General features: G+C 44.2%; 1 protein-coding gene across 1 annotated transcript in view; it reads right to left on the bottom strand.

Moving 5' to 3' along the window:
- The window catches only part of SIN3B (SIN3 transcription regulator family member B), a 63,129-nt gene that overhangs the window by 32,849 nt on the left and 7,943 nt on the right, over positions 1-22,337 (bottom strand). The window contains exons 4-12 of the mRNA XM_070748215.1: positions 18,483-18,752; positions 14,976-15,119; positions 12,939-13,061; positions 9,503-9,592; positions 8,736-8,854; positions 4,755-4,962; positions 4,503-4,619; positions 1,714-1,952; positions 1,134-1,317 (exon numbers count right to left, since the gene is read on the bottom strand). Of these exons, the coding sequence (XP_070604316.1) occupies positions 1,134-1,317; positions 1,714-1,952; positions 4,503-4,619; positions 4,755-4,962; positions 8,736-8,854; positions 9,503-9,592; positions 12,939-13,061; positions 14,976-15,119; positions 18,483-18,752 (1,494 nt within the window). The remainder of the gene's footprint in view (positions 1-1,133; positions 1,318-1,713; positions 1,953-4,502; positions 4,620-4,754; positions 4,963-8,735; positions 8,855-9,502; positions 9,593-12,938; positions 13,062-14,975; positions 15,120-18,482; positions 18,753-22,337) is intronic.

Here is a 22,337-nt window from a genome sequence, read left to right on the forward strand (position 1 = left end):
CTCTGTGGGACCTAATGGGTCGCTGGGATTCCTGCGGCAGAAGGCGGTCCCGAAGGTCTGTCTGTCTGTCTGTATATTAGAACATTAGGAATAATATATATATATGCAGAATAATGCAGAAGGACTAGATAAGGTATCAGAATCTATTGTGGCAATTTAATGAACCAGATAAATGAATGAAGACCCGTTTGTATAAAACAGTCGTTTACTCTTCAGTGAAAAATATCTTCAGTCTTCTATTTACAGGAACTTTACACCAGCTATATTCAGCTTACTTACAAGTAGATAATCAAATTCAGGCTACAATCCAGGTTTCTTCCTATCACTATCTCAGTTCTACTCAATATCTAACTCACTCTCAAACTGCTCCAGCCACCACCATCAATAGCAAATGACCAACAAACAATCAACCAACAATGACCAGATTACTTGCAGGACTGCCTTCTGTCGGACGAATCCCAGCGTCCAGTTAGGTCCCACAGAGTTGGCCTTCTCCAGGTCCTGTCAACTAGACAATGACATTTGGCAGGTCCTAGGAAAAGAGCCTTCTCTGTGGGGGCCCCGCCCCTCTGGAGTCAACTCCCCCCAGAGACTCGCACTGCCCCTACCCTCCTCGCCTTCCGTAAGAATTTGAAAACGTATTTATGCCGTCAGCCTATGTTCAGTGAATGTGTAAGACGTGGTAGCATGAATTTGAATGTTTTTTAAATGTTTAGCTTTAAAAAAAAAAAATTATTATTATTTCTATTAATTGGATTTAAAAGTGTTTTGTATATTGTATTTTTTTTAATTTAAATGTTGTAAGCCGCCCCGAGTCCATGGATAGGGGCGGTATACAAGTCCAATAAATAAATAAACAAACCAACAAGAATCAACAAAGGAATGGTGAAGTTGATTTGCATCTTATAATGCTCTGGCCCAATCACATTGCAGTTCACACCCAATGGCTCAGTATTAGCATGCTTACATTCTACCTTATACCTTACAGGGTAATACATTCTTACATTTCACCTTCGCATTCGCTGGCTGGGGAATTCTGGGAGTTGAAGTCCAGATCTCTTCAAGTTGCCAAGGTTGGGAAACACTGGCTTAGCCTAACACCCTCTTCCACACCCAGGAGCCCCAATGCTTACCTCGTCATAGACGCTCTCAATCTCATTCAACAGGCTCTTGGAGCGCAAGGCTTTCGTGTCGTTCTGCTTGAAGTTGGCCGCCTGATGGTCAAGAGACTTCAGGTAGGCCTTCTCGTACTGCTCTCGCCAGATCTTGTTGAAGCCCTGCTGGGCTTCTCGCCACTCTTCTTCCTTGGCCTTCAGCCTGAAACAAGGTAGATGTCACTCAGCTTGGAAACCAAGGATAAATAAAAGACTCTGAAGAAACTCTGCTTCCGGGCCCAGCAAGTAGAGAATAGCATTTTATGTAGGAAGTGTAATGCACACAGATATGTTATGGCAAGTATTTCAAATGTTAACAGATTAACAGAGTTGGAAGGGATCTTGTAGGTCAGTGTTTCCCAAAGTGTGGTACGCGTACCCCCAGGGGTATGGAAAGAGTGATTTCAGTAAGTCCTTCCAATAGGCTGGAATCTTTTAGATGTGTTGGAATCACAATTTGCAGCATCCTCAGCCAGTCACGGCAACAAAATATGCTGGTTAGGAATTTTGGGCTGGGAGGAAACGAAACAGAGGGTTTTTTTAGGGGACTATGGCTCACCTCTTTAGGATAACAGGCAGAGCGGTGATGGGGTTCTTCTTGAGGCTCTCGATTATCTCAGGTGCTTTGTCACCATAGATACGGTAGATGGCCCGGCGCTGGATCACTTCTGATGTGCCACCGAGACAGTCATCCAACCGGAACTTCTCTTGATCCTCCTGCGACATACGGGTCAGTTTTTTCTGTACACTTTCTAAGACACGGATGGTTGCCAGGTTGGTCTCTAAGACAACATCCAGCTGCAAAAAGTAAGCCATGAAATAGTAAAGCAAAAGGAGGGATCTCCTTTAACATGAACAATTACAATGGTACCTCTACCTAAGAATGCCTCTACTTACAAACTTTTCTAGATAAGAACCGGGTGTTCAAGATTTTTTTGCCTCTTCTCAAGAACCATTTTCCACTTACAAACCTCAGCCTACGAAACTGTAACTGGAAAAGGCAGGGATAAGCCTCCGTGGGGCCTCTCTAGGAATCTCCTGGGAGGAAACAGGGCCTCCATTCTCCTGTTCTAGGAATCTTCTGAGGGGAAACAGGGTTGGAAAAGGCGGGAAGAAGCCTCCGTGGGGCCTCTCTAGGAATCTCCTGGGAGGAAACAAGGCCTCCACTCTCCTGTTCTAGGAATCTTCTGAGGGGAAACAGGGTTGGAAAAGGCGGGAAGAAGCCTCCGTGGGGCCTCTCTAGGAATCTCCTGGGAGGAAACAGGGCCTCCACCCTCCCTGTGGTTTCCCCAATCTCACATATTATTTGCTTTTACATTGATTCCTATGGGAATAATTACTTCTTCTTACAAACTTTTCTACTTAAGGACCTGGTCACGGAACAAATTATGTTCGTAAGTAAAGGTACCACTGTATTTGCAGGACATTAAGACAATCTAGCCCATATGCTCGTGAGACAGTCACAGCAGACAACGATATTCTCTCCCGAACCACTAAAACAGCCTGCCAGTTACTATTACAATATTTATAAATCTTGTTGTAGCTGCTCCACTGCAAAAGAGTCATTGTACCACAATTCCTGACAGTCCCAACCAAACACAGCATGAACTGATGTACTTTAACAACATCTGGGCACCCATGTGGTGGATTCCAGTACTAAAATCATATATAACAACAGATAAACTTTTTCAAGATTGCAGTCTAGTTCATTTGATGCATGAAGCATTGTCTCAAAGTAATAACATACGTATCTCTACCTTTGAGAGTGGAGAAGAAGAAATTATAAACAGTGAACTCAAAAGAGAAATGAAATTGTTAATGGCTGCTATTTAAAAAAAAAGGTGTTGGGTGATAATGCAGAGACTTTTTACTAATGAGTCGAATAATACACTCCAAGACCAGGGAAGTATTAATACCACTCTACTACGCCCTGGTCAGACCACATCTGGCGTACTGCATCCAGTTCTGGTCACCACACTTCAAAAGAGACATTGAAACTCTGGAGAAGGTGCAGAAAAGAGCAACCAAAATGATTAGGGGACTTGAAACCAAGACTTACGAAGAGAGATTGTGGGAACTGGGCATGGATAACCTAGAGCAAAGGAAGGCCAGAGGGGTCATGATAGCTGTATACAGGTATATAAGGGGTTGCCACAGAGAGGAGGGGGTTATTCTATTCTCCAGAGCACCAGAGGGCCGGACGAGGAACAACGGCTGGAAGCTGACCAAGGAGAGATTCAACCTAGAAGTAAGGAAGAACTTCCTGACGGTCAGAGAGATCAACCAGTGGAACAACCTGCCTGCGGAGGTTGTGAACTCCCCAACTCTGGACACTTTCAAGAGGAGATTGGACTGCCACTTGGCTGGGGTGCTTTAGGATTCCTGCTCAGGCAGGGGGTTGGACTTGATGACCTGCATGGTCCCTTTCAACTCTAACAATAAAAAAAATATAAATAAAAATAAAATAAAATAATATTCCTTGTTCTTATTCAAATTGTGAGTGAAAGAACAAGATCTGTTAATTTTCATTGTTTGACTTGGTCCATGCCAAGGTTAATAATGTTACACCACAGGTTAAAATGTTCCCAAAAGGTTGAATAGCACTGGAAAATGAGGAGATAATTCTCAGCACTGCAGATTAAATCTGTTATGCTGATATTATTTATCGCCAGAATGGATCTGGGTCCAGAACTGGCAATAGAGGTTTCACAGGCTGTAGAAAAAAACTCTGAAATGGAGGTTTCACAGGCTGGGAAAACAAGGCACAGAGCTCACAACCAATGAATCTGTTGCTAAAGTTCACCTCTGGGAACCGCTGATTTAGGATATTCAGGGAGCCTTTTTTTCCTTATTTTCCTCCTTAAAAACTAATGTGCATCTTTCTTTCTTTTTAAAAAAAAAATATTTTTATTAAATTTTATTACAAGAAACAAAAAAAATACTTAAAGAAAAAGTGCCCAACACCAATAAAACCCCACCACCATTTAGGGGGTTAAATTATTTGCAATAAGTTTCAATTTCTTCCTTAGCTCCGGTTTACATTTCTTTACATACAAAAAGTGATTGGAATTTATTTTTCACATTGTCGTCATAAATTCTACTTAAGATAAAATTTTCCACCTTATTCCATCGTCCCATCAGCTTCTCCAATTTATTTTCATCAAAGTTATTTAATCTTATTTCCATAATTTCGAAGTGGATGTGGTCCACCATGTACCAGTACCTAGATGTGGTCCACCATGTACCAGTTCCCAAGTAATGTGCATCTTATACTCTTATAATCCGAAAAATACAGTAGCTGCTGATCAAAAGGACCCACTTAACAACTGTCAGATGAAGGGGACACACCTCAAAGCGCTCATCTTCACACCGATGTAGCTGCTCCTCGTAAGGAGTTTTCTTCGAGCTGACGAAGGTCGAGTCTTCAGACCAAGACGGGAAGGAAACCCAGGTATCGTTGAGCACCTGTAGAATTTAAAACACCCACTAAACCAGCCAGCTCTTCTGAGCATCCTCCTTCATGGTCCCGTTCTCCAATGCCTGACGAATCCCCCTTGCCTTCTCCTCCCTTCTCCACAAGGAATTGCAAGCGCCACCTACCTCTTTGCAAATAGCTGTCCTGCCGCTGCACTTGGGCTGCTGGTAAGTCTTGGGCAGGGCCCTGTAGCTGGAGCCGATACGCTTGCAGGAAGCGTAGTCAATTTCCCGGCACATCCCATCCCCAGAGCGGTCGCTCATTGGGGAGGCAAAAGAGAGCTCCTTCACGCCCAGGAATGACTTGAACTGAGCAAAGAGTTCAGGGAATTTCCTTCAAACCAAAAATATATACAAGCAAACATATGCTAGAAACTGACAGGTTTAAAGAGGTCGAAGAGCTCTGTTTGAAAAAGAGCACACGGAAAAGTAGCAGCCTGCCTTTCAGCACTAATCACCATTTGAAGATTTATTTATTTACTTATTTACTTATTTACTTATTTACTTACTTACTTACTTACTTACTTACTTACTTACTTACTTACTTACTTACTTACTTACTTACTTACTTACTAGATTTGTATGCCGCCCCTCTCCGAAGACTCGGGGCGGCTCACAACAATAATAAAAACAACATTCTAGCTAAAACAAATCTAATATTAAAAAAGCACATAAAAACCCTATCATATTTAAAAAGCAAGGTAAGATAAGGAGTGGATGTCATTTCTCTAGGGCAGAGATGGCGAAACTATGGCACGGATGCCACGGGTGACATGTGAAGCTATATCTGCTGGCACGTGAGCTGCTGCCCTAGCTCAGCTCCAACGTGCATGTGTGTTTTTGGTTTCTGGAGGGCCTCCAGTGGGATGGGGGAAGGCATATTTGCTCTCCCCAGGCTCTAGAGAAGCCTCTGGAGCCTGGGGAGGGTGAAAAATGGGTCTACCAGGTCCACCAGAAGTTGAGGTGTTGAGAAATGGGCTATTTCTGGCCTCCAGACAGCGGTGGGCTATGAGCCAGAACACTAAATTTATTCATTCATTTATTCATTCATTCATTCATTCATTCATTCATTCATTCATTCATTCGTTTATTTATTTATTTATTTACTTGTTTATTTATTTACTTATTTACTTATTTATTTAGATTTGATTTGATTTGTATGCCGCCCCTCTCTGCAGAATCGGGGTGGCTAACAGCAGTAAAAAAGGCAAATATAACAAATCTAATATAAAAAGTAATTTTAAAAATTGCGCTCACCTCCACGGCTTGTAGGTTCTTGCGGGACCAGCGCGATTTTGCTGCTGCACCTGTGGAGGAAGTAAAATCACGCGCGGAGCAGCAGTTGCGCCCGTGTTTCAGCATGCGCGGAAGCAAAAAAACCTCGCCGAAACACGGGCACACCTGTGGCTCCGTGCGTGATTTTACTTCCTCCACAGGTGCAGCAGCAAAATCGTGCTGGTCCCGCAAGATCTTAGAAGCCACGGCAGCGAGCACAATTTAGCGTTCCGGCTCGTAGCCCACCGCTGCCTACAGAGGAGCTCCGGAGTGGCAGGGGAGGTAATTTTCGCCCTCCCCAGGCAATGAATTATGGGTGTGGGCATAGTTCCCTCTAAGCTGAGCAGTGAGCAATCGCTCACTTAAAAATCATCATCAACTCAGAGTTTTCCAAACCTGCCCAGAAGCCGAGAGGGAAAGAGTGAGAGAGAAGGAGAGAGAGAGGAAGAGAGGAAGAGAGAGAAACAGATAGAAAAAAGAGAGGAAGGAAAAGAGAAAGAAAAAGAATGGGAGTAAGGAAGAGAGAAAGAAAATAAAAATCTAGTTTGAAACTAGCTCAACTATTTAAGTGGCATTTTGATATTGATAGAGTTGCCCTATTATGAGCTCACTGTTATAGACACACAGTACAGTATTTCATTTTGAAATTCTCTGAGGCAAAACAGGGTGGGTTTTTTATTTATTTATTTGTTTGTTTGTTTGTTTGTTTATTATTTCTGTGCCACCCAGTCCCGAAGAGACTGCCGCTCAGACACTATACTTCCCCCCCCCCCCCCCCCAAAAAAAAATTAGAGGGAACACTGGGTGTGGGCACTCGCGCAAAAGCAATAGTGTGCACTTTTGGCTCCTGAGGGGGAATGAGGTTTGCCATCACTGTTCCAGGGCAACAGCAGACAAATATATTTTCCAGTAGGTACATATACATCTACATTAGAGGTGAAATGTTCCGGCTTACTCATGCCTATGGGTTGTCAGAGAGCCGGTTGCGAAGGCAGCATGAGGCTCCGCCCACCTGCCCGGAAGTTGCCATTTGGGGTTTTGTACCCTCTGTGCATGCGCAAAGCGTTCTCTGCACACACAAAGGGTAAAAGAACCCAAATGGCGGCATCCAGGCAGATGGGCAGAGCGTTATGCTCCCTTCGTGACTGGCTCTCCGACAACCGATAGGCATCTACTGTCGTCCTACTATTGCAGCACCATTGAGAGTGTCTTGACATACGGCATTCTAGCTTGGTATGGGAGCAGCAAAAAAGCTCTACAGAGAATTATTAAAACTACCCAGAACATCATTGGGCTCCAGCTACCCGCCCTGGATGACATCTTCACATCTCCCTGTTCTAGGAAGGTGCATACCATTCTCAAAGACTCTTCTCATCCTGCTTACAATCTTTTTCAACTGTTACTTCTGGCAGAAGATACAGAACAACTAGAACTCAGACCACACGTTTCCTGAATAGTTTTTATCCCAGAGCTATAGTCGCACTTAACAACGAACTAAAGGGTCACCATCAGTGAACTGTTGGACAATATTACTCGGTCTGTCATGTAGATGGTTGAGTGGTTCAGGGTGGGGAATTTGTAGTGGGTGGGACATTTTATTATATTTTTTATTCTATTTTTTATTCCATTTTTAAATTTATCTATTCTGATTTTATGTATGGTGGGACTGGTCTATGGGTGTCACACGACTTTCGTTGCCAATGACAATTCGTTGTTTTGACAATGACATTATTATTATTATTATTATTATTATTATTATTATTATTATTATTATTATTATTATTATTATAAAACCAGGAGCATTTCATCTCTGATCTACATCATTATCATCACCACCACCACCACCCTCAATTTTTCTTTAAATGGATTGCAGTTGAAATGTCTATCCTTAATGATTTTATTTCATCCTTAATAAAATACGGGAAAAAACCCAAAACTGGGCAGCCTCGCGGTTTTCTAGGAGAAATAGAAATATGGAGCTGAGGGATTCATGGTCTTAAGTCTGCCCATCCCTTCAAGAACCATTGAAAACAACAAAAAGTTGCAGCCATGAAATACTCCATGCAACCACTAGACAACTGCGGCAACCTGTGTGCAATTTGTTGAGTAGCCTGGGCTTTGGCTACAAAATCTGTAAAACGATTATTGCATTCTCGAAGTTACTTAACAATTGTGATTATGCAACTCCCAATGGTAAAATATACTTTGGGATTGGGCGGCATACAAATCAAATTAAATGAAGAAATAAATGCTGCCTCATTATTATTATTTTTTTAAAAAAAATATGAGGTCCATTGACCCCATAACTACTTATTCCAGTGAATTAATTGCAATAATTCTCAGTATGAGACTATTGCCCCATTATATTTTGATAAAAACACTCCTGCATCCTTTCAGGAAGAGATTATTTGGGAGGCTATTCTCTCAATAGCAGGGGTCCCCAAACATGGCAACTTTAAGACTTGTGGACTTCAAATCTCAGAATTCTCCAGCTCCCAGAATTCAATTAGCAGGTTGGCTCAGGAATTCTGGGAATTGAAGTTCACAAGTCTTAAAGTTGCCAAGTTTGGGGGTATAGCTGACTGCAGAATTCTGGGAGTTGAAGTTCACAAGTCTTAAAAATTACCACGTTTGAAGACCTCTGCTCAATAGCCTAAAGCAGGGCAACTATGGCAACTTTATAACCTGTGGACTTCAACTCCCAGAATTCCTGAGCCAGCCTGCTAGTTGAATTCTGGGAGCTGAAGTCCACCCCTCATAAAGTTACCATAGTTGTCCTCCCTCGGCCTACAGGAGATCTGGGCCCAAAGTTCAAAACGTCGTCTCTCTTACCCCAAAAAGGGTGTGATCAGCTGAAGCAATTCAGAGCCGGAAACCAGCTCTTGGTTGAAGAGAGCGATGCAGCGGAGGAAATTCTCATAGACTTCTTGGCTCTTGAGGACTCGCCGTACCTACCAAAATAGCCAGAGAGAAAAATGGCACCTTCTGTTTGCCAGGCACCAACAGACACCCAGACCCTCAACTGAGCTGCCTAACTTAAGACAAACAATCAGCTGGCAATACAACCTGAGGAACTGCTTTAACCAAAGTTAGTTAGCATAAAACGTATCAGGAAAGACTTAATGAACTCAATCTGTATAGTCTGGAGGACAGAAGGAGAAGGGAGGACATGATCGAAACATTTAAATATGTTAACGGGTTAAATAAGGTTCAGGAGGGAAGTGTTTTTAATAGGAAAATGAACACAAGAACAAGGGGACACAATCTGAAGTTAGTTGGGGGAAAGATCAAAAGCAACGTGAGAAAATATTATTTCACTGAAAGAGTAGTAGATCCTTGGAACAAACTTCCAGCAGACGTGGTTGGTAAATCCACAGTAACTGAATTTAAACATGCCTGGGATAAACATATATCCATTGTAAGATAAAATACAGGAAATAGTATAAGGGCAGACTAGATGGACCATGAGGTCTTTTTCTGCCATCAGTCTTCTATGTTTCTATGTTTCTAGTGCAGTTTGCTTAGGAGCTCTATGGGCCTTTCCCACCACCCAGGGCATTTTTGCATTGTGAGGGTAACCAGAAATACCGGTAACAGACCTTGTCAAAGAAAGAAAACTCCTGCAGGGTCCCATATTTGCCCACGGTGGCAACCGACAGGTCCTTGGTCCCACGCAGTTTCATCTTTTTCTGTTGGGAGCATTTCAGAAGTAGAAGTAGCTTAGAAGCTTAGTGCTTAGAAGCAGCTCTTACCTGTTCGGCTTACAATCAGTAGTGGGTTCTAAATCCCATCGCTACCCATTCTCAAGCGTGCGTGCTCATGCGCAGAAGTGTCCCAGGTGGGCGGAGACTCCCGCTGCTGCAATTTCGTTGAACCGGGAGCAACCCATTGCTGATTACGATCCAAAACAAAATACTCAGCGACTTACCGTATTTTTGGGGAGTATAAGACGCACCCTTTTCCTCCCTAAAAGAGTCTGATAATTTGGGTGTGTCTTATACTCTGAATGTAGCTTTTTCCCCCCCAGCCCTAACCAGGTGCTAACGATCTTCCCAACTGTTACCGGCTTGCAAGCTCTTTCATTGTTACTCTCTGCGAAGAATGTTTTCCAAGCCCTAAATCTTCGCAGGTTTTTTTTTTCCATTGCTCCACTTGCTCCAAATGTTTCTTTCCAGGTGCTAATGATGTTCCCAGCTCTTAGTAGCTTGCAAGCACTTTCATTGTTACTCTCTGCGAAGAATGTTCTCCAAGCCCTAAGTCTTTACAGGGTTTTTTTCCATTGCTCCACTTGCTCCGAATGTTTCTTTCCAGGTGCTAATGATGTTCCCAGCTCTTACTGGCTTGCAAGCACTTTCATTGTTACTCTCTGCGAAGAATGTTTTCCAAGCCCTAAGTCTTTGCAGGGTTTTTTTCCATTGCTCCACTTGCTCCGAATGTTTCTTTCCAGGTGCTAATGATGTTCCCAGCTCTTACTAGCTTGCAAGCACTTTCATTGTTACTCTCTGCGAAGAATGTTTTCCAAGCCCTAAGTCTTTGCAGGGTTTTTTTCCATTGCTCCACTTGCTCCGAATGTTTCTTTCCAGGTGCTAATGATGTTCCCAGCTCTTACTGGCTTGCAAGCACTTTCATTGTTACTCTCTCTGAATAAAGTTTTTTTAAAGCCCTAACCAGGGGATAAAATAATGTGCTGGCTAAGGACGCTAGCCAGAGGAATACCTGGTAAGCAGATTCTTTTTTCTATTTTCCTCCCCCAAAACTAAGGTGCGTCTTATACTCCAATGTGTCTTATAATCAAAAAAATACGGTATATCAAAATTTGCATCTCCTAAAAAGTAAAAGGACAACATGGTCCTTCATAGGCTTCTGCTACTCCTCCCAGTCATACCTACATAAAAGTAGAATTGGTAAAAAATGGATTTGTCTGTCAACAACGTCTGCAATGTTAAGATGTGTGGACCAGCTCTCAGACTTCCCCACCCAGCAAGCTGGTGATTTAAATCCATACACATTAAAAGTACTGAGGTTGATAAACACTGATTTAGACAAATGTTTTACAGTTCATAATTGTCTTTCCTACTATAACATTATTTTTCTGTAAATCTCAAAAATGCAGCTGAAAAGTACACTTCTGTACAGTATCAAACTGTTTCTTTTTTGTGAAATGTTAGGCTATTGTGCCAACTCAGGAAGCTCAAACTGCCCAAGGAGCTGCTGATACAGTTCTTCAGAGGAATCATTGAGCCTGTCATCTGCACCTCTATAACTGTCTGGTTCGGTTCTGCAACCCAACAAGACAGAAACAGATTTCAGAGGACATTCAGAACTGCAGAAAAACCTATTAACTGCCAACCTGCCTTCCATTGAGGACCGGTATACTGCACGAGTCAAAAAGAGGGCTGTGAAAATATTTACTGACCCCTCGCATCCTGGACATAAACTGTTTCAACTCCTGTCCTCAAAACGATGCTCTATAGCAGTGTTTCCCAACCTTGACAATTTGAAGATATCTGGACTTCAACTCCCAGAATTCCCCAGCCAGCAAATGCTGGCTGGGGAATTCTGGGAGTTGAAGTCCAGATATCTTCAAGTTGCCAAGGTTGGGAAACACTGCTATAGAACATTGCACACCAAGACAACCAGACACAAGAAGAGTTTTTCCCCGAACGCCATCACTCTGCTAAACAAATAATTCCCTCATCACTGTCAAACTATTCACTAAGACTGCATTACTATTATTATTATTAGTCTTCTTATCGTTCCTATTACCCATTTCCTCCCACTTATGGCTGTATGACTGCAACTTGTTGCTTGTATCCTTGCCATTTAATATTGTTTCCTGATTGCTTATTTGTACCCTATAACAATCGTTGTGTTGTAGCTTACAATTTTTGATGAATGTATTTTCTTACGTTGCTTTTTATCTTTCCCCCAATCTGAACAAGGGGACACAATCTGAGGTTAGTTGGGGGAAAGATCAAAAGCAACGTGAGAAAATATTATTTCACTGAAAGAGTAGTAGATCCTTGGAACAAACTTCCAGCAGACGTGGTTGGTAAATCCACAGTAACTGAATTTAAACATGCCTGGGATAAACATATATCCATCCTAAGATAAAATACAGGAAATAGTATAAGGGCAGATTAGATGGACCATGAGGTCTTTTTCTGCCGCCAGTCTTCTATGTTTCTATGTTTATCTACACTGAGAGCATATGCACCAAAAACAAACGCCATTGTGTGTCCAATCACACTTGGCCAATCCTTGTGTGTCCAATCACACTATAGAATTCCATTCCATTCCGTTCCATTCCTATTCCATTGCTGGTAATAGAAGGTATTTTAACTATTTATGGAAAAAAACCTAAAGTAGGACAGTTTTATCGGTGTGAAAAAAAATTTGGGCGAGTAGAGGCTCTTTCCTCTTCCTCTTCTTTCAAACTAAATCTCTCAGAAAAGTTTTTGCAACAAAGAACCTGTCCATCTTTAAACAGTGCTACAGTTTAGGAGGTCCCTGGCGCTCTATGAACTTGGTTCTTTCCTTGGAGAGGTTTCATTACCCAAACTAGATAACATCACCAGTGGCAGTGTAAGTAAATACTTAATTATTTCAATGAAAGAGTAGTAGATCCTTGGAACAAACTTCCAGCAGACGTGGTTGGTAAATCCACAGTAACTGAATTTAAACATGCCTGGGATAAACATATATCCATCCTAAGATAAAACACAGGAAATAGTATAAGGGCAGACTAGATGGACCATGAGGTCTTTTTCTGCCATCAGTCTTCTATGTTTCTATGTTTCTATACACTCCTTTATTAGTGCTACAGTTGGCTGGTTTTATTCTAACAGGCCAGCATGGCTACATATGAGGAATACGTCATGAGTTCTGATATTATTAAAAATGAAACATGCCTCCTTTAATTCTCAAGGGCAGAACCAATCAGCCCGACAGTTTCAGCTAGATAGGTCAACTACATTCCAGAGCCTTCAAAGTCACTCTTGCCCTTTTCCCCAGCTCTGCGTTCAGTTCAGATACCTTGGCTGGGCTGGGCCCAGGACGGAGCAACAGAGACCTGGACCGTTTCTTACTGTTTTCCAGATGTTTCTCATGATCCATTTTGGGGATACTGTTGGCATCACACGGCCCGTTCCCTGTGAACTAAAATGCAAAGGGAAAGATGTTACTGTTTGTTTACTGGTCTTTTATTCGTTAACGTTGATCATTCAACATTTGCAACGTTTTTAAAGTTTGGTTGCTGTCCAGAGTAGCGTTTGCCAGATGGGGGAGCTGCATAAATTAACATAATAAATGAATGGGCAGGGAAACATAGAAACATAGATGACTGACCGCAGAAAAAGACCTCATGGTCCATCTAGTCTGCCCTTATACTATTTCCTGTATTTTATCTTACAATGGATATATGTTTATCCCAGGCATGTTTAAATTCAGTTACTGTGGATTTATCTACCACATCTGCTGGAAGTTTGTTCCAAGGATCTACTACTCTTTCAGTGAAATAATATTTTCTCATGTTACTTTTGATCTTTCCCCCAACTAACTTCAGATTGTGTCCCCTTGTTCTTGTGTTCACTTTCCTATTAAAAACACTTCCCTGCTGGACCTTATTTAACTCTTTAACATATTTAAAGGTTTCAATCATGTCCCCCCTTTTCCCTCTGTCCTCCAGACTATACAGATTGAGTTCATTAAGTCTTTCCTGATACGTTTTATGCTTAAGACCTTCCACCGTCTTTGGACCTGTTCAATTTTGTCAATATCTTTTTGTAGGTGAGGTCTCCAGAACTGAACACAGTATTCCAAATGTGGTCTCACCAGCGCTCTATATAGTGAGATCATAATCTCCCTCTTCCTGCTTGTTATACCTCTAGCTATGCAGCCAAGCATCCTACTTGCTTTCCCTACCGCCTGACTGCACTGTTCACCCATTTTGAGACTGTCAGAAATCACTAGGAAAGAAGAAGATGGCTCCGTTTAACAAACCTGAAGCCAGAATTGGGGGAAAGGCTGCTATTCAATTGTTTGCTACCACCCAGGGAAGGGACTGCTTTTATTCTTGTCCAAGGTGGGGACTAGCTTTTAAACAAAAGGCATTTTCTTTGTGGGACAGCTGGGAGCTATTTGACTCTCCAGAGGCTTAAGGCTGCTATGAAGATGAATGCTGTCCTTCTGTTGGCACAGAAAATAAACCAGACTCTTCCATCCGACAGAGAAAGCATCTCTCCCACTCTTCCCACCCCACCCACTCACAGCCTCAACGTGTAATATGGTAAATGATTTAGCTTTTCTAGATAAATGGTCAAAGCAATGGAAACTGCAGTTTAATGTTTCCAAATGTAAAATAATGCACTTGGGGAAAAGGAATCCTCAATCTGAGTATTGTATTGGCAGTTCTGTGTTAGCAAAAACTTCAGAAGAAAAGGATTTAGGGGTAGTGATTTCTGACAGTCTCAAAATGGGTAAACAGTGCAGTCAGGCGGTAGGGAAAGCAAGTAGGATGCTTGGCTGCATAGCTAGAGGTATAACAAGCAGGAAGAGGGAGATTATGATCCCGCTATAGAGAGTGCTGGTGAGACCACATTTGGAATACTGTGTTCAGTTCTGGAGACCTCACCTACAAAAAGATATTGACAAAATTGAACGGAAAAGGGGGGACATGATTGAAACATTTAAATATGTTAAAGGGTTAAATAAGGTCCAGGAGGGAAGTGTTTTTAATAGGAAAGTGAACACAAGAACAAGGGGACACAATCTGAGGTTAGTTGGGGGAAAGATCAAAAGCAACATGAGAAAATATTATTTTACTGAAAGAGTAATAGATTCTTGGAACAAACTTCCAGCAGACGTGGTAGATAAATCCACAGTAACTAAATTTAAACATGCCTGGGATAAACATATATCCATCCTAAGATAAAATACAGAAAATAGTATAAGGGCAGACTAGATGGACCATGAGGTCTTTTTCTGCCGTCAGACTTCTATGTTTCTATGTTTCTATTTGATAGATAGCCGCCTCCTCGCAGCAGCCTCTCCAGAGTTTTAGCCAAGACGTACCAATGACCTCTTTGCCTCTGGAAGGAACTGTCCAAACTCGGAGAGAAGATCTTCCTGGCCTCTGAAAAGATTTGCCACTTCAGTGAAGACTTCCTCTTCTGACATGCCTCGAAAAGGACGGCCTTTTGTGCTTAGCTGCTCCTTCTGCAAGAGGAGAACATGCTTTCAAATCATTAGGTTTTCATTCCCCTTTTGTTTTGTATGATTCAAGGCAACATTTCCCAGGGGAAGAGCCTTCTCTGTGGTGGCCCCGGCACTCTGGAATCAACTCCCCCCAGAGATTAGAACGTCCCCCACCCTCCTTGTCTTTCGCAAATTACTCAAGACCCACCTTTATCGGCAAGCATGGGGAGTTAAGATATTCTTTCCCCCTAGGCCATTACAGTGTTCCCTCGATTTTCGCAGGTTCAAACTTCGCGAATAGCCTATACCAAGGTTTTTCAAAAAAAATATTTATTTATCTATCTATCTATCTATCTATCTATCTATCTATCTATCTATCTATCTATCTATCTATCTATCTATCTATCTATCTATCTATTAGATTTGTATGCCGCCCCTCCAAAGACTCGGGGTGGCTAACAACAATATAAAAAGACAATGTAAACAAATCTAATATTAAAAGCAATCTAAAAAAACCCAATTTAAAGAACCACTCATACATACAAGCGGTTTTTTCCTATACCATGGTTTTTCCCACACAATGATGTCATAGATCATCGCCAAACTAATAATTTTTGCAAATAAATAACATTAAAAAAATTATTATTAATAAATTATTATGTTTATAAATATCAGGATCGCTAAGTGTCTTATTCAATGGTGAGTAGCAGTAATAATTGTGAGTAAATGGTTGTTAAGGGAATGGGAAATGGTAATTTAGGGGTTTGAAGTGTTAAGGGAACGCTTGTGATACTGTCCATAGCCAAAAATGGTGTATTTACTTCCGCATCTGTACTTCGCGGAAATTCGACTTTCGTGGGCGGTCTCGGAACGCAACCCCCGCGGAAATCGAGGGAACACTGTACAAGTTATGCATGGTATGTGTGTATGTTTGGTTTTAGTATAAGGGTTTTTAGTTGTTTTATTAATTGGATTTTTACATGCTGTTTTTTAATCATTGTCTGCGGAGAGGGGCGGCATACAAATCCAATAAATAATAATAATAATAATAATAATAATAATAATAATAATAATAATAATAATAATAATATTTCCTCCCCCACAGCAATGATGAACCTGTCAGGTGGACTGGCCTAGCAAGAGGCTTAAATGACTGCCTTAAGGTCACCTAGCAACTTTCAGGCTTAAGGGAGAACTAGAACTCATCTCACCTAGTTTCTACCCAGAAACCAACACCAAACTGTCTCCCTGTTGTGAAAAGTTATGTTAGTTGTGCCTGTTTAAAGCAAACCCTAAGGTAGCATCTCTTGTCTGGGCTACCGCATCTCTAACTCCTAATGTCAGTTTAATAAAGGACCGTTTCTTCCCTTTAAATTTATTTATTTATTTTATTTATTTATTTATTTTGTCCAATACAAATTGAAAGTTAAGGAGAATAAAAACGTGTAGTAGTAAATATCAGGGAAGGGATAGAAGAAGAGATATGAGAATAGAATACATCAATGAAGAGTAGAGGAAGGATATATGGATGGGAGAAAAGATATATAAAATATAGGAGAGACAAATACAACCAAACAACAAACAATATCAATGTTTCTGCACATATATATGCTTAGGACAGTGGCTGGGTTCCCACAAATGTACTCTATCTACTCTATAGGCTGATTCTGTAAACAGCTTAGAGAGGGTTGTAAAGTACTATAAACGGATATACAGCGTTCCCTCGATTTTCACGGGTTCGAACTTCGCAAAACGTCTATACCACGGTTTTTCAAAAATATTAATTAAAAAATACTTCTCGGTTTCCCCCCCTATACCACGGTTTTTCCCGCCCGATGACATCATATGTCATTGCCAAACTTTCGTCTGCCTTTAAAAAACATTTTTAAAAATAAACTTTAATAAATAAACATGGTGAGTAATAATCTAAATGGTTACTAAGGGAATGGGAAATTGTAATTTAGGGGTTTAAAGTGTTAAGGGAAGGCTTGGGATACTGTTCATAGCCAAAAATAGTGTACAGTGATCCCCCGATTATCGCGAGGGTTCCGTTCCAAGACCCCTCGCGATAATCGATATTTCGGGATGTAGTGGTGCGGAAGTAAAAACACCATCTGCGCATGCGCGCACCTTTTCCCATGGCCGCACATGCGCAGATGGTGGAGTTTGCGTGTGGGCGGCGGGGAAGACCCAGGGAAGGTTCCTTCGGCCGCCCACCAGCTGATCTGCTCGGCAGCACGGCAGCAGCGAGGAGCCGAAGATGGGGTTTCCCCGTTGCCCAGGCAACGGGGAAACCCCATCTTCGGCTCCTCGCTGCTGCCGCGCTGCGGAGCAGATCAGCTGTTGGGCGGCCGAAGGAACCTTCCCTGGGTCTTCCCGCCGCCCAGGCAAAGGGGAAACCCCAAGATCGCTTGCCGCTTGCCCGTTCGCCCGGCCGGCCGGCTGCTCGCTTGCAGCGAGGAGCCGAAGATGGAGTTTCCCCGTTGCCCAGGCAACGGGGAAACCCCATCTTCGGCTCCTCGCTGCTGCCGCGCTGCTGAGCAGATCAGCTGGTGGGCGGCCGAAGGAACCTTCCCTGGGTGCCGCCCGCCGCTCGAGAGCAAGAGGGGGAGGGATAGGCAACGGGGAAACCCCATCTTCGTCTCCTCGCTGCTGCCGCGCTGCAAGCGAGCGGCAAGCGAGCAGCCGGGCGGGGCGGGCGAACGGGCAAGCGGCAAGCGATCTTGGGGTTTCCCCTTTGCCTGGGCGGCGGGAAGACCCAGGGAAGGTTCCTTCGGCCGCCCAACAGCTGATCTGCTCCGCAGCGCGGCAGCAGCGAGGAGACGAAGATGGGGTTTCCCCGTTGCCTATCTCTCCCCCTCTTGCTCTTCGGCTCCTCACTGCTGCCGCGCTGCCGAGCAGATCAGCTGGTGGGCGGCCGAAGGAACCTTCCCTGGGTGCCGCCCGCCGCTCGAGAGCAAGAGGGGGAGAGATAGAGAAAGAGAGAGAAGGAAAGAAAGAGATGAGAGAGGGAGGAAGAGAGTGTGAGAGAGGAAGAAGCAAGATAGAGAAAGAGAGAGAGAAAGAAAGATGAGAAAGGAAGGGAGTGACGTCATCGGGTGGAAAAATCACGATATAGCGTTTCGCAATGATCGAGATCGCGAAACTCGGGGGATCACTGTATTTACTTCCGCATCTCTACTTCGCGGAAATTCCACTTTCGCAGGAGGTCTCGGAACGCATCCCCCGCGAACATCGAGGGAACACTGTATAAGTCTAAATGCTATTGCTATTCTGTGTTGGAGTACAGAGAAATAGGGGGAAGACTGCATGGCAGACCCCCACCCAACAACCACCACTGCTTTCTGGATCGGGGTGGGGAAGGGGTGCGGCATCCACCTTTACCTGATATGTGTGAAGGATCTCCAAGAAGGAACGATAGATTTCCGGGTGATCAAGAAATCGGGTCTTGATTTTATTCACGTAACTTATGGCGTTGTTGAACTCCACCGAATCGGATTCCAGAGGCATCTGAACCTTATCATCCTTGCATGGCTGCTGCTGCTGCTGGCGGAAATCCTCCGGGCAGTCTCCGTGGTTGTGGGTGTTCTCCTGGCAGTAGTGCAGCATTAGACTGCTGCCAGAGAGGGGGTTCTGAACAGGCTCCAGGGATATCTGGGGGAATGCAAGTCACCGTCAGAGGAAGCAATTAAATCAGAACACATTCTAAGAAACCATTCCCTCGGTAAATGTAGACACAAGGCCTAACAAATACCCCTGCCCGTTGTCCCTCAACACACAGACAGAAATGTGGTTGTCTCAGTATCTGACGCATAAATTGGGTGGCGCACTGGTTAGAATGCAGCACTGCGGGCTTCTTCAGCTAGCTGTAGTTCAGATCTCTCTTTAAAAAAAAAAATTAAAAAAAAATTTTTTATTAGTATATAAACTTTAAAAACAAAGTACAAAATAAAAGAAGAAGAAAACACCACAGCAAAAACGCACGCACACAAAAAAGAAATACAAAAGAAAAAAAAGAAAAAAGAGAAATACAGTGGTACCTCGTGATACGAACCCCCCGTGATACGAACATTTTGAGATACGAACCCGAGGTTCGGAAATTTTTTGCCTCTTCATATGAACTTTTTTCGACTTACAAACCCACCGCAGATCGCAAAATGGCGCTCTGCTGGCCGCCGCCGCCCAGCTGTCACCTTTTGAAACATCCGGGGGGCTTCTCGGCGTTCTCCTGAACCCGAACCCAAACTTTTGCCGAACTTTTTGGGTTCAGGAGGCCGCCGAGAAGCGCCACCGCCCGCCTGTCACCTTTTGAAACAGCCGGGGGGCTTCTCGGCATTCTCCCGAACGCCGAACACAGACGTTCGGCAAAAGTTCAGGTTCGGGTTCGGGTTCCAGAGGCCGCCGAGAAGCGCCCGGCTGTTTCAGAAGGTTACAACCGGGCGGTGCTGCCTGGTGGAGCGCTGTTTTTGCAATCGGCGGTAGCGTTTTTGGCTGATCTGGAGGCAGAAACGGAGGTGGGGAATCCCAATAGGGAATTCCATAGGCAGAGCTTTGACGTCACGAAGACGTCCTTCCTGGAAGCCACGTTTCAGCCGACTAGGAAGGACGTCTTTGTGACGTCAAAGCTCCGCCCATGGAATTCCCTATTGGGATTCCCCACCTCCATTTCAGCCTCCAGATCGGCCGAAAACGCCGCCGCCAATTGTAAAAACGGTGCTCCACCGGGCGCCGCCGCTCGACTGTAACCTTCTGAAACAGCCGGGCGCTTCTCGGTGGCCTCCAGAACCCGAACCCGAACTTTTGCCGAACTTCCAGGTTCGGCATTCAGGAGAATGCCGAGAAGCCCCCCGGCTGTTTCAAAAGGTAACAGCCGGGTGGCGGCGCCCAGCGGAGCGCCATTTTGCGATTTCCCACCCCCTTGCACGCATTAATTGCTTTTACATTGTTTCCTATGGGAAACATTGTTTTGTGTTACGAACTTTTTGCCTTATGAACCTCCTTCCGGAACCAATTAGGTTCGTAAGACAAGGTATTATTGTACAGTGATTAATGCGATTAATGCGTGCAAGCCCAAAATTTACCCCTTTTTCAAGCCAAAGTGCTCGTTTTTTCGATACTGGGATTCCCCTGAGGCTTCCCTCCATGGGAAACCCCACCTCCAGACTTCTGCGTTTTTGCGATGCTGTAGGGAAATCCCAGGAGGGGAATCCCAGGATCGCAAAAACGGGCGCTCCGCTGGCAACGGAATTCCGGACGTGGGGTTTCCCAGCGAGGGGAGCTTCAGCGAAATCGCACCATCGCAAAAACACGGAAGTCCAGAGGTGGGGTTTCGAGGACTTCCGTGTTTTTGCGATGGTGCGATTTCGCTGAGGGGCTGGAGGGGGGTGTCTGGCCAGGGATAGGCATGGCCAGCTCAATGTTTTGTTTTTGACCACGACGGACTGCTGCAGTCCTCTGCCAGCGAAAATGAAGTTGTTTTCACTTGCAGAGGCACCGCCAGCTGGTCCTTCACTGTTTCCCAGGTGGCCCAATGGGCCAGATCTAAGCACCCCGGGCCTTGATTTTGACACTCCTGCTTTAGCATAATGCCACTAATAGTGACCTCACCTCTCAAAAGAAAGAGCAATGCAGTACGATCTATCTATCTATCCATATCTCTCTCTCTCTCTCTCTCTCTCTCTCTCTCTCTCTGTTTATTTGGCCTATATGCCGCCCTTCTCCGAAGATTCAGGGTGGCTCACAACATATAGAGGAAATACAAAAATAATTCCAACGCCCAATTACAATCTGATCTAAAAACCCAGTAATAAAACCATATAATCATATTCATTCACACCACAGTCATACTGACAGCTGGGGCAGATGTTAAAACTCAACAGCCCCAAGCCTGCTGGTAAAGGTGAGGGGTATTTAAAAAAATAAAATAATAATCTTTACTGAATATGTACATTAGAAAGTACACAAAAATATAGCAAAAAAGGAAAAGAAGAACAAAAAAGGAAAGAGAAAAGAGAGAGAAAAGGGAAAACAGACATGTCACTCTTACAAGAAACATGAGGTTCAAAGGGAAAGAATATCAGAATCAACGCTTGTATAACTTTTCCTGGTGAAGATTATCACCATTTTGTAGTGTGTGAGTCACATTTTAAGATATTTAAGTTTATTCCAAATGGTTTTAGTGATCTTGGAAATATGCATATCTATTCAACTTCAAAGACAAATATGTCAGCTAGCCATGCCAGCAAAGGTGAGTTTTTAAAGCCTTCCGGAAGGCCAGGAGAGGGGGGGGGGGGGCAGTACGAATCTCCGGGGGAGTTGGTCCCAGAAGGTCGGAGCTGCCACAGAGAAGGTCCTTCTCCCCTAGGGCCAGACAGACAGCATTGCTTCGCTGATGGGACCTGGAGAAGGCCGACTCTGTGAGCTCTGACCGGCAGCGTTCCCCGTAAGCTGCACGCGTGCGCCCGTGCGTGCCCCCAAATACCCCCCCGCACCCTTTTCCAAGGGTGCGCGCTCCCCATCCCCCTGCCAGCCCGCGGGGGGGTTGTGGGGGCGGGGAGGCCCCGGCAGTTAAAGGAAAGGGAGCCGCGGCTGCCGCTGCCTCCCCACAGTGCCTCCGGCCCCCTCGCACCCCTGGCCTCTCAGCGCTGCCCCCCACCCACCCGATCCGCCCCCTCTCCTCCTCCGCCACCTCCTGCCTTGGGGCGCGACTTCTCCAGCGCCGGTGGCTGCGGCTTCTTTTCCTTCTCTTCCGTGCTCCCAGCCAAGGGGCTGCGAGAGAGGGTTTTCTCCGTGCGCTTCAGGAATGCCCGCCCCGCCCCTCTCGGAGCCCCCTCGCTGGGAGCACTTTCGTCCTGGACTTTCAGCAAGGGGGCTGCAGTAGAGGCAGGACAGGTGTTCCCGGAGCACTCGGAGAAAGCGCTCTCGCAGCCCCCTTGCTGACACAGAGAGAGAGAGAGAGAGTGACAGAGAGAGAAAGTGAGAAGGAGAGAGAGAAAGGGGGGGAGAGAGAGATAGCAAGAGAGAAGAGAAAGAAAGAAAGAGAGATAAAAAGAGTGAGAGAGAAAGAAAGCAATAGAGAGAAAGAGAGAGATAGAAAGAGAGGGAAAGAGAAAGTGAAAAAAAGAGAGAGAGAGAAAGAGGGGGAGAGAGAAAGAGAGAGAAATGACTCTTGATTTAAAGCATATGGTAAAAAGCACCCAAATAATGACAGAGAAAAAAAGAACCAGCCGTTTGTTTGTG

The sequence above is a fragment of the Erythrolamprus reginae genome, chromosome 1, assembly GCF_031021105.1.
Source record: "Erythrolamprus reginae isolate rEryReg1 chromosome 1, rEryReg1.hap1, whole genome shotgun sequence".
Taxonomy (NCBI): domain Eukaryota; kingdom Metazoa; phylum Chordata; class Lepidosauria; order Squamata; family Dipsadidae; genus Erythrolamprus; species Erythrolamprus reginae.